General features: G+C 46.5%; 1 protein-coding gene across 1 annotated transcript in view; it reads right to left on the bottom strand.

Annotated features, from left to right (window-relative positions):
* WDR11 (WD repeat domain 11) overlaps window positions 1-12,620 on the bottom strand; it is a 117,233-nt gene that overhangs the window by 99,678 nt on the left and 4,935 nt on the right. Inside the window, exons 2-3 of the mRNA XM_088450499.1 lie at window positions 5,183-5,294; window positions 2,665-2,818 (exon numbers count right to left, since the gene is read on the bottom strand). Of these exons, the coding sequence (XP_088306625.1) occupies window positions 2,665-2,818; window positions 5,183-5,294 (266 nt within the window). The remainder of the gene's footprint in view (window positions 1-2,664; window positions 2,819-5,182; window positions 5,295-12,620) is intronic.

Genomic DNA, 12,620 nt, shown 5'->3' with positions numbered 1-12,620 from the left:
AAAAGCCTACTCTCCGGCGTGTATATCTTGCCGACTTAGGAAGTCCGCTTCCCAATTTAGGACTCCTGGTATGAACACCGCCGATATTGCCGGAAGGTGACATTCTGCCCAGACCAGAATGTGTGACACTTCCTTCATGGTAGCCTGGCTCCGCATGCCTCCCTGATGATTGAGGTAAGCTACTGCGGTGGCGTTGTCCGATTGTACCTGGACAGGCCTGCCCTTTAATATTTCCTGAGCCTGAACAAGCGCTCTGAATACTGCCCTTAATTCCGAGAAATTTATAGACAGAAGGCTTTCCCTTGCTGTCCATTTTCCTTGAAATGTGTGATGACCTGTCACTGCACCCCATCCCCGGAGGCTGGCATCAGTCGTGAGGAGTACCCAATCTGGAATCCAGAACGGGCGACCCTTGTTGAGACGACACATCTGCAACCACCAAGACAGGGACAGCCGCACTTCTGGCAAGACACAAATCGTCTGTTCCTTTATTGAGTGGTACTCCCTGTTCCATTGAGAGAGGTTCAACCTCTGTAATGGCCTGGAGAGGAACTGGGCATACTCCACCATGGATCCCAGTACTTGCATTGCTGTATGAATAGATACCAATCGGCTGTGAAGAAGCGTGTGAATCCGCAGCTGAAGGGCCGCAATCCTGTCTTCTGGCAGAAATATCCTTTGTGCCAGTGAATCCAACCTTGCCCCTAAATGCACCATCTGTTGTACTGGAAGAACCGATGACTTTTTCCAATTTACAATCCACCCATGTCTGTGTAGACATGTTACTGTCAGTCTGAGATGATGCTGCAACTCTTGAGACGACTGAGCCAATATCAGGAGGTCGTCCAGATATGGCAGAATCCTGACTCCCTGACGCCTGAGGCAGGCTGTCATTACTGCCATGATTTTGGTAAACACCGTAGGGGCCGTTGATAAACCAAAAGGCAGTGCCTGAAATTGGAAATGCTCCTGCATGACTGCGAATCGCAGGAATTGTTGGTGGGACGGTGCAATTGGTATATGAAGATATGCGTCCTGAATATCCAAGGACACCATGAAATCCCCTGGTTCCATAGCAAACATTATCAACCGCAGAGTTTCCATGCGAAACATGAGGTATATACGGACACTTATCTGCTTCAGGTCTCCCTTCCGTCAGCACACGCTGCCACTCGAAAAAAAAACAGGCCCACTGTCCGCATGGTGCTTCTGCACCAAACAGCAAAAAACAGACTGCTTGTGGCCAGGGGAGAGGTATGTATGGAGGGGGACCCAGGGCATCATGGGAGCTAAAGCTTGTTGACTGTTTGGTGCCTGGATCACTCCAGCTACATACCCAAGGTAATTTTTGTGGACCCTATGGACCCCGAAGGAGAAAAACATACATACATATATATATATATATATATATGTATATATATGTATATATATATATATATATATATATCTATATATATATATATATATATATATATATATATAGTGAGAGAGGAGCAACTCAGAGAACAGCCAGACCGCAGTGGAATGGCACCCTGAGTGGGGGGAGGGGCTGCAGCGAGAGCGCCTTCCCCCTGTGCTGACGTTAACCACCAGGTCCTCTGGCCTGTAAATATGCCTCTGCGCCAGTATAATGCTGTCCCAGTGGTCTAGTGGAGTCGTGGGCGCACCAGTGTCCACATCAGGGCCTCCGGTCCGTCTCCTGAGACCGGAGGCTAGAATGCGTAAAGACGCGGGCCATAACGCAAGCGGTGGTCCGCCTTACCTGTCCCCTGAATTCTGGTCTGCTGTCCAGGGTCCGGGGGAGCTTGCTAGCTAGTCCCCCTCAGAGCCCTACCGGGAGTACCTAGCCAGGGCTTGGTGTCACAGCGCCGCTGAGGGGTGATGGAGCAGCAGTGCAGACGTCCAAGGGACAGTCTTTTGCTGCTGCTCAGTTTAAAATACAAGAAATAAAAATTAAATCATAAAAATAAGCTGTTAAAAATGGTGTCCCAGCTCCTGCCGGACACCAACGAAACTGAGTGAGTGGGCAGGGTATAGGGGGAAGGACCGGAGCATCCTGGGATTGAAAAGCTTTGCTGTTGGTGTCTGGTCCTCCAAGGTCCCACCTACATCCCATTGTCTCCCTGTGAACCCGTAAGAAGAAATAGAACTGCACTTCACCATGAAATAATTACTGGGTTAGCTGGGTACACAATTGTTGATATATTGTTCGTTTAATGAACGATATATCGGTAACTGCATCAATGGGTGTATACATCAGATATGGCTGTGAACGATGTTGTACACAGACACATCAGGACCGCCCTGCAGCCCAGCCGATGCCATTATATCATGCAGATGTATCTGTGCATCTGCATGTGTGTGCGGACGACCCGCTGACCGACGCAGACATAGGCCGCAGGAACCGGCGACAATGATCTCACTTCCGGTTCCTGTGGCCAGACATGTTGGGCAGTAGATTGGTGAGTGTATGCGCAAAATTTGTTTGTGCAGAACGCTTCCCAAATTGATGGATCGGTTAGCATTTCGGGTGGCTGGCTGATCCATCGCCCAGGTGTGCCCTCACAACATTAGTCATTTAGATCAGTTCGCCTACAAATGAAAACCTGGCCTATTCTAAGTAGCTATAATGAAGTAATAGTAATAACAGGCATCGTTGCTTACCATGGATGGGCTTAGAGTGCTCCTGTATTTCACATCGTGTTGTGCCAGAGGAAACGTCCCACACCACTATTTTCCCGCTGGTATCGGCAGATGCCAAACGCAGGGCATAGGGAGAGCCAAGATTGTGGTGATAGTTCTCCCTGGCCCATTTAACCTGCATAAACGGAGACAAAACAAAAAATTGCTAAATCTCACGGCAGCTAAGCTGTATATATTGGATTGAATGTGTGCACATACCATCTAAAGAGCTTATTATCTGCACAAAGGAGACATTTCACCTACAAATAACTACAAAACTGAAATTTAAGGTTTAAAAGAAGCAAGAATAGACTAAGGGTCTTATTCAGAGATGTACGTTAACCCGATGGCTAGTGCACATCTCCGATGGTGGGAGGACTGCGCATGCGCAGGAGGTGCAGTGCGCATGTGCAGCCCTCCATCTGCATTTGGGAGGCGGAGCAGGGGCGTTCCCTGGCAGCGTTCCACGGAAACGGGGGCGCGTCGCCCCCGTTTTCAGGGAGGGACGAGGCCAGAGTTTGCGTAGGTGCACGCAGACTTCCTGGCCTCGCAAGCTGGCAGGACCCGGCCAGGCTGCAGGAAGATTTAGCTCCAGTTGCCTCGGTCGCAGCACTAGGATCATGCAAATGCAGCAAGGAAGCGTGTGACACCTCGATCTGCATTTGCATTTTAAATGGACGGAATTGCGGCTGTGCAATTCCGTCCATCTCTGAATCAGGTCCTAAATCAGTGATGGTGAAAAAAAGAATGAATGTTAAATAAGAAAGATCAATGCATACAGCAATCATATGGAACTCCTCAGAAGAAGTTATACAGGTGAACAGAGATGATAAAAGTCTTAGTGCCCATGGGCGTAGCTATAGTGGGTGCAGGGGGTGCCGTTGTTATGGGGCATGGAGGCTTAGGGGGCCCAGACAGACAACTATATGACCTGTTAGGTTTTCAGAATTAGCTAATTAAGTCAGTCAGGTTGCACGGCCTGAAAACGGGGACTTAGCAGCACTCATATCGGTGGAGGTCTCTGCCGTTCAGTAATGCCCCACACTCATATGATCCATCTCCCGTGCTCCTATTTCACCCCCACAGGCACAGCTGTGCTAATCAGTGAGCCCGGCACTATCAGAGAGTAGGTCTCTTCTGGATTAAACGTTAGGGGGTGGGGACTGAGCTCCGAGATTAGACCTCTCCCAGAACTGGACATGGTGCTGAAATTAAGAAAATTTCCACGCAAAGTGGAATTTCCTGCATTGGAAAGTTTCCCCCTCTGGAGCAGACTGGTTCCCCCACCCATCTGCCCCTATGGGACATAACATTAACTAAGGTACTTCTGTGGGGTATACGGTAACATTGACTAGAGCACTTCTGTGGGGTATAACATTGTCTAGGGCACTTCTGTGGGGTATAACATTGGCTAGGGCACTTCTGTGGGGTATAACATTGGCTAGGGCACTTCTGTGGGGTATAACATTGGCTAGGGCACTTCTGTGGGGTATAACATTGACTAGGGCACTACTATGTGGCATAACATTATCTAGGGCACTACTATGGGGTATAACATTGACTAGGGCACTTCTGTGGGGTATAACATTGGCTAGGGCACTTCTGTGGGGTATAACATTGGCTAGGGCACTACTATGTGGCATAACATTATCTAGGGCACTACTATGGGGTATAACATTAACTAGTGCAAAACTATGGGGCATAAAATAAACAGAAGTATTGTGGCCTCTTCAAAATGTTGCTATGGGGTCCATAATGTTTTGTTTAGTTAGTGGCTACAGTTTTAATAAAGGGAGCGACTCTGGGAAGATTTGGAAAGATATGAAGAAATGTAGGTTAGATATGACTGTTAGCAGCCTAGGGTTCTCATAAGTGTGGACTTTATGCCTGATTCACTATGGAACGCTATTGTGATCGCAGCTGCGGTTACGCACGCAGGTCTGCTGCAAAAAAATGCTAATGACTGCAATCACAAAGCCGTCGCACAGCCAACAGAGACGCCCGCTACCGCTATCTCATATTCGTAATACATTGCAGTCCTGCGTATACATCGGGAACATGGAGTAACATTGGACCCTCACGTACAATTACAGAAGATCTGATCTTACTCAGAAATTGCTAACGTTGTCGCACACAGTTGAGTATTCAAGCTGCATATGCCGTCGCGGTGGCTAATTTATGCACGCCCATGCAACGGCTTTCAGACAGGCACGCCTACGTTTCTCCGACCACTCCCGCATCACCACTCCCAAACGCTGACGTCCTGTCCCTCGTTCTGCGATGGCTTTGTATCTGCGTAGGTGATCGCAGTGCGAACGCAATGCTAACACACACGTGCGCTGCGGTGCATGTGCAGTACACGACTTCGGACGATCTGCGTACACTGTTTCGATCTGTAATGAATCAGGCCCTTTAAACGTACCTTTCACTAACACAATAAAAGGAGCTTATAAATGCATGATAAACAATCCACCGTCATTGACCAAGGTGACCTGCTTACCTTCACCACATCGACTTTGTGCTTTTCTAAAACTTGAAGTGTCTGTGCAGTGCTGGGGTCTACCACAAGGACCAGTGAGTGACAGCCATATGCAATAAGACCTTGACAGCCCCTATTAAGAAAGTCCTGTTATCTATAGTGGTGCCAATCACACTTACACAACTAAAAAAAAAAAAATAGATCAATTTACTGGAAACTAGCTACAGAGACTTAAGCTGGCCACACATCTAAAGATTATCTGTCCAACCAGCCAACTAGTTGACTGGTTGGAATGAAAATCTGGTAAGGAATGAAAGCAAATGACAATCAGCAATTTGCTCCCAAATGCTGGAAAATGAACAAAAACTGTTGTTTGAACAAATTGTTTGGATCAGACATTTAACAAACTTGTCTGAACGACCATTTTCATCTGTTTTCTGGCATTTACGAGCAAATTGCTGATCATCAGTGACTCCCATACGTTACCAGATTTTCATTCCAACCAGCCAACTAGTTGGCTGGTTGGACAGATAATCTTTAGATGTGTGGCCAGCTTTAGCCAACGGGCCCAGCGACTGTGCTGGTAAAAACGATTAGTACAGCTGCAAAGCGCAGTGCGACTCGAACGTATGCGCAGATTAAAAACATCGGCTGCTTTTGTCCAACATCGACACTGCGTCCACCACTGAATCAGGCCTACTGTGTGCACAGAGGGAAATCACAACAACATTGAACTAGCATTGACCATCATCTGAGGACCAGCACAAGCCTCCTTGTGCCGCCTCAGGTAACTGCATTAACCACATCAATACACTGGACAATATAACTCGCTCAGTTTCTGTCTTACCACTTCCTTTGCTTTATTTCCCTCAGGGCCTGATTCAGACTCGGTCGCTAAGCTGTGCTCGCTCGGGGCGATTATCGCACATCTGCGCATGCATATGCTTCAAAGTACGCACGCGTGAACCAGTCACTGCGTCTGGGAATTGTGCACTCATAGTACAGAGACTGGACGCTACTTTGAGTGACAGCGCCGTTTGTGGGTGGTGACAGGGGAAGGTGCTTGTGAACGGGGGAATGGATGTGTGAACGCAGGCGTGTCTGAGCGTCAAAACGGAGTTTAATGGGAGTGCATAATTAGCAAAGTAGCGTCCTAGAACACGTCACTTGGTTGTATTTGAGCCTGAACTGATCGCACTGCTTGCGGTGGGGTAGGGGCTACCTCAAGGGCTGCGAGCAGCTCCGTTGGCTCTCGATGTTACCGATTAATCAGAAACTTCCTCGAGATGACGTGTGCTGCGAGAGAAAGGTGGGTGGCTTTATACACCTGCGTACGCTCACTGCCGTCGCTCTCTAAGACATAGAGGGCATCCTTACACCAGACTGTGCGATCGCGGAATTTGCATACCCGGCCCCTTTTGGGAACGAGCGATTGCGGCTTAGTGAACAGGTCTGAATCAGGCCCTTAGTCCGCTGTCACTCATTCTCAAACCCCTACCAAATAACTCAATGTTTAATACTATTCACTATCTACAGCATAGAAGTACAAGACTTTAAGCCCTCCCTGCTACTTAGCCATATTGCCCCTCTCACTATTTCACTAATTTCCCTTTAATTACCCATCACCACATTGCACAGACATCATTCTGATTCCACATACCTCAAATATGTCACCCTTCTCCCATATCACATTCAGTATCCTTTCAATGGAATTGCCCACTACGCCTGTAATAAACAAACCTCCCTCCATGACCTGTCTCTCACACAATACCAAGCATCTATAGATAGCAGAAACAAGCCTCCCGTACAGTTCTGTCACACTTTGGTCGCCACTTCACTATGTCCCTGTGGGATGTGAAGTCCTCTCTCCACCCTGCACACTCCCAGTCCTATCAACTCTTCCATCACTGACATTATATTTTTAGAAGCACAATGATATACAGATTGTAACTCCATCTCTGTATGTTGCTGTGATTTATCATTCCCTGAATCACTCTAAAAAACGCCTAAAGATTTCAATTTGCCTAATTTTTTTCTTATCTAATATTCTCAGCTTCAACATCTCAACTGGCAAAGCCACATTCTCATTCTGCCACCACTATAGGGGGAGATGTATCAGGCTTTCTAAAGAGTGGAGAAGTGGACAAATAGAGAAGTTGCCCAAAGCAACGGATCAGCTTTTACCTAACATCTTATAGAATGTGCTTGATAAACGTCCACTGTTTAGAAGGCTTGATACATCTCCCCCTTACTCTCTAAACTCCTCTCTAGCCTCTCCCAGGATGCAGTCAGGAAGCAGACGGTCGAAATGCCGACCGCCAGCTTCCCGACTGTGTAATCCCGACGGGACAAATGATAGGCGTCGAAATCCCGACACCTATCATTATCCCTACGTCAGGAGCCCGACGCCCGGCATTCCGAACAAAGGTAAGCTGGGCAGCAGGCGCAGAAAACTGCAGGGTGGGGTGGAGGTTTAGGTTAGGGGAGATTAGGGCTAGGCACCCCCCGGGAGGTTTAGGCTGTGGGGGGGGGGGGGATTAGGGTTAGGCACCCCCCGGGAGGTTTAAGTTTAGGCTGTGGGGAGAGGGGGTGGGGGGAGGTTAGGGTTAGGGATAGTTACCGATCGGGATCTTCAGTTGTATCGGTCTCTCACTCAGCCCATCACCAGATAACCAGCAATCTGTCCTCCATCACTTTATACTAGAACTCAACCAAAGCTTTCCTTTCTTTCTGCCACAGTTTCTACATGTTCCTGTCCTGACCTGGCAGTCCCACCTCTCAATCACACACCAGCAGCAGCTCTTTGATCAAATGGCTCCAACTAGTCTTTCTGCTCAGAGTTGAAACAAAAATAAAAACATCCTACCACTGCTACAGAAAGACACTGGACAAACAAGCTTACAATCTCCACTCAGACTTAAACCGCAACTTCAATACATTTATTACTAGTTGCTGCCCGCAACATCGCCCACAGTGAAATCACTTCTGCCAACATTTTTATTTTATTTGAGGTAATCTAGTCGTATTGCTTTGCATGGAGGTCCTGTTGCCGGAGTGGCCCACACGTGACTGGCAGTGCCATACAGACTGATGGCATCAGCGCCTTCACCCACCACTCACACCAATGTCACTGTGGGCCATGTGCACACAGACTGCTATGTAGCCCATCCTATTCAAGTGAACGTGGACCCAAACCACCTCTCCCCCCTCCCCTTACCGGCCACATCTATCTCTTGCATTGATGATGTCAATAATGATAGTGCAGGTTATGTTAGAATGCAGTTTTCATGAAAATCGGTTCAGTAGTTTTTGCACCAACTTGGAACAAACAGACAACGTTCTTATTATATTAGTATAGATGTAAATAATTTCTTAACTCTTCCACATTAACCTCTCCAATGACCATCACGGTCTAAAAACTTGCTTTCTACTTCAAGGGCACAACAGACAAGAGCCAACATGATATAGGATCCTCTTCACCTTGTAACAAACCATTCAATTTATTTTATGCACCAGCTGGCATAGTCACTGTAGTCGATCTCACAAGAAGATGAAGGGGTACAGTATATGTATTAAGCTGCGGTTATTTTTGTGGTTTTGAAACCGCCACACATCACCATTAATCTGCACTTCCAAAATTGCTGAATGCATTCCCAAACCAGATCTGTGGATCCTTTAAAATGTGTCAGTCAGTGACAGCGAGGGCCCCTACCATTTTCCTATGGGGGAAGCTGTCTGAGCTGCAGTCCAATGCCTCAGCGTGCGGTTCCTCCAATGTGCATGCGCAGAGAAAACAAAAGAAAGAAAACCCCACAGTAAAAACGGCTTTGGGTAGGGGCTGCATCTGCTGCAGCCCCAAGAAGCCGAATCTGGCTGCCGTAATAAAAAGCAGAAGCGGCTTCCCATTGAAAACGTTTTCTGCTTAATGGCAGTCCGGATTGGCTTTCCCAGGGGGAGAAAACTCCTCCCCCTGGATCTGGCTGTCTGATGATTAGCAGAAAGTGCTTCCACTGGGAATAGACTGCTAATTTACATAGTGGCTGGGACTGGGGACTGACAGGGGAGTGGTGGATTGTACTGGAGGGACTGCAGCACTGCAGCCCCTAGGCAAAATCCGTCACAGGTCAGTAATGAATACACCTGTGCTCCAGCACAAAGTATGGAAAACATGTTAGGGTTCCCTGAAGTCTGGAGTTGGGAAACATTGCTCTACACGGTTCAGGCAAACTTATTTATTGTCTTTCTTCTCTACACAAATAAAATACCAATCCCCAAAACAACATTGCTTTGTTACTGGATGAAGTAGCCCAACTAAGCACTTTTCCCACTACAATCTGGTTGCAGTCTATGGCACATAACTGAAGCATACAAAATGATCTGAAATTCTATTTGGCTTTATGCTATCTGTGGTTGTAAATGAGTATTTCATACCCATTGTTAGGGTACATATTGCCCGCTGGTGCTTAACATTTGTTGTGTTTTCATGAAGAAAAAAAAAAAGAATACATGGAACACAAACCACTGTTCTAAGCGAGTACACAACCATATGTATGGTTACTTGTGAGACCATAACTTGTCCCATTTCTGTGCACTGGCTGCAATTGAAGACATTTAGAGGAGAATTCAATGGTTTCCTCACGTCTGATCTCCCATCTACAGTGACACAGCGATATTCAAATGTTTGTGCCATAGATGCGAGTTAATGGGCACTTTTTACTTATCCCGCCCAAATGTATCGGGTTTAGAAGTGTAAACCCCAATCAGCACAAACAATTTAAAGTGCTCTAGTCACTTTAAGCTGGGCACACACTAAACGATGTGTGTACCCAGCGATGCGACTGACGACCACCCCCCCATAAAGAGATCGCCAAGATGCAATCAAGATAGTAAATGAATAGGAGCATAGGGCCTGCTTCAGAGTCGTATGCTATGCCGATGTTTGCGCAGTGGAGCTATAAATCGGCAATCTGTGCATGCGTCACACAGCGAATACGTCAAGGTTCATTACTGTTGTCACTCGTAGCAACTATTTACTCGCAGTGTGACTAACAATTGGAGAGCGTTTGGAGGAGGTTACAGGGAGTGGTGGCAAAGAACGCAGGTGTGTGACAACCTTTTCAGGGGCGAGTTATTTACTGCGACTGCGATCCTGTACACAATATGGCTCCAGCGCCTCAGTTCCCACGGCCAATCGGCGCAACCATAACTCAGGACTGTGACAATTGAATGGTCTGCTACCGATGCCGTGTCTTTGTACGCTTGGATTTGCAAAGCCGCAGGTGGGGGTCTCAATACATCACCTGGCAGCTGTGACATTGACATAGTTTCACACACATTGGCAGCAGTGGCGGCATTAGTGTACAACTCTGAATCAGGGGCACGATAATATCCTCACGGTGCTATGGCCCCTGGTTCCATGCTGAGCAGGATGATGTCTGTGTACATTGTCCACATCATCATGTTAGTTTCCTCAGTGGTCCAAACAATAATCATGGTTTTACTGGAATCTGAATGAATTTACCCGGTTTGTATGTGTGTGCCTGGGTTACAGTAAGCAATGTGCAAGCACCAATGCACAGAAATTGTATTATATTACTGTGTATCATAAATAAATGTATTTTAGGCGGCTCAATAGTGGTGAATATATTTCCTTTTTTACATTACATTACCTTTTAATAAAACCCTTGTGAGAGGGGAGAAACGTGTCAAGGGAAGCAACTAGATTCTGCAGTGGTTCTGGGACGTATTGAGGCTGTCTATGAATTCCTTCATTTCAGCCACATTATATTCAACCCACCACAGCTCACCTCGCCATGCCCACATACAGCCAACAAGCGGTTCAGACATCCGGATCCCCTGTTGGAGAATATCAGGGTGAGCGCCATTTGAGTGTGTGGAGACACTAGCGTGGAGACATCAGCGGGCTGAACATTGCCGCGCTGTGTCATTGTCCACTCTGCCACCACAGGAGTTGCACTGTGCTAAACCGCAGGCCAGTGTTCATAGCTAGCCAGGATTCCGGGATACCCTTATTGTTACTACACATAGGAGCTGTGAGTGACATTTGCAATTAAGTTCCACTTTGTCAGCTTTCTTTCCCTGGACATTGGGAAGTCATATAGCGCATATTCACATATATGGATTGTGTTGTCTTCTATCAGGAGTGGATATATGCATCTTTAGCCCAATTACAGGACATTTAATAATTGTTTGCAAGTCATTTCTTGAAGGAATTTTGTTGACTATCTAATCCAATGGATACTTATTTCAGCCTATATTAGTGCACTGATTGATACATTTTTTCAATGTTGAATTAACCTTGTATCTATTATCCTAGGAACTGCAGTTCTTTTTTATGTATGTTATTGTTGCAAATTAAATTGTGATTGACAGCTCTGATTTATATATTTTTGCATTTTGGCTTTTTGAGGGGTTCCTTGGCAGTATCCCTTATACGTCAGCTGCTAGTAATCCGCTTATGATCCCTGGGTAAAGGGCGCACCACTGTTATTATTTCATATTACCTTTTTTATTCACCAAAAAGACAATCAAAAGCCGCAATGTCCATGACTGCAGCTTCTTACCGGCATAGGGCTATTGATGAAGAGCGAGAGAACAACCGGGGCTGTTTGACAGATTGGAGGGCATGTGATAGGGAGGTTAAAAAAAAAAGCCCTAGTTTTCAGCCGTGACTCAGGGGGGGAGGGGAGCTATAGAGCTATAACACTGCAGACGGTACGGCATTCTTATGTTCGGTGATCTTTTTGCAGATTCAGTGGTTTATCTTTTACACTTTTTCATTCACCAATGATATAGAGCAAGAAAATTAAATTTGTAGAGGGATGGATCCAGTGTGCAATTTATGGCCACGTTGTAACAAAACGGCAGCGCATCTACCGATTCACGCTATTAACCCTCATGGACAGCACGGCTGAAGGCCTCCGATCTCTATCGCAATGGCCGGCGGCTCCCAGTTAGGCTGCATGTCTGCGTCTTGGGGAGGTTGGATGGTCTGCCTCTCATCAGTGCTCTGCAGGTAACCTCTGCATATGGAGGATTGCTGACTCCTCATATGTGCTATAAGCTGGTATGAACTGTCTGTGGCAGACTTGAGGCAGTCTTTCATGGGATCCTGAACGCGTTTCTCTCCTGCTTAGGAGTTTCGTCAGAAAACTGGAATACCGAATAATTCAGTGCCCATGTGTTAAAGGAGAGGTATCCAATCCCTGTTAGGTCTGGTGCTCCTATTTGTCCCAATAGCACCTGGGTATAATCTTCTTTCAAGCACAGGAGCAAATACTTAGAAGAGTCTGATACATTTTATCCAAGTGATACAGACTTGACACATATCAATTTAAACTTTTAGGAGTTGGATATGTTTTAAACATTGCTCGATGATCGAACTATTCGATATTCTAAATATTATGCAACCAAATCCTAAGTGATAAAGGGTAATAGA

This window comes from Taudactylus pleione, unplaced genomic scaffold (assembly GCF_031769625.1).
Source record: "Taudactylus pleione unplaced genomic scaffold, aTauple2 ptg000518l, whole genome shotgun sequence".
NCBI lineage: Eukaryota > Metazoa > Chordata > Amphibia > Anura > Myobatrachidae > Taudactylus > Taudactylus pleione.
Note: the sequence above shows the minus strand (reverse complement) of the source record. Positions and strands in the feature narration are given on the sequence as shown.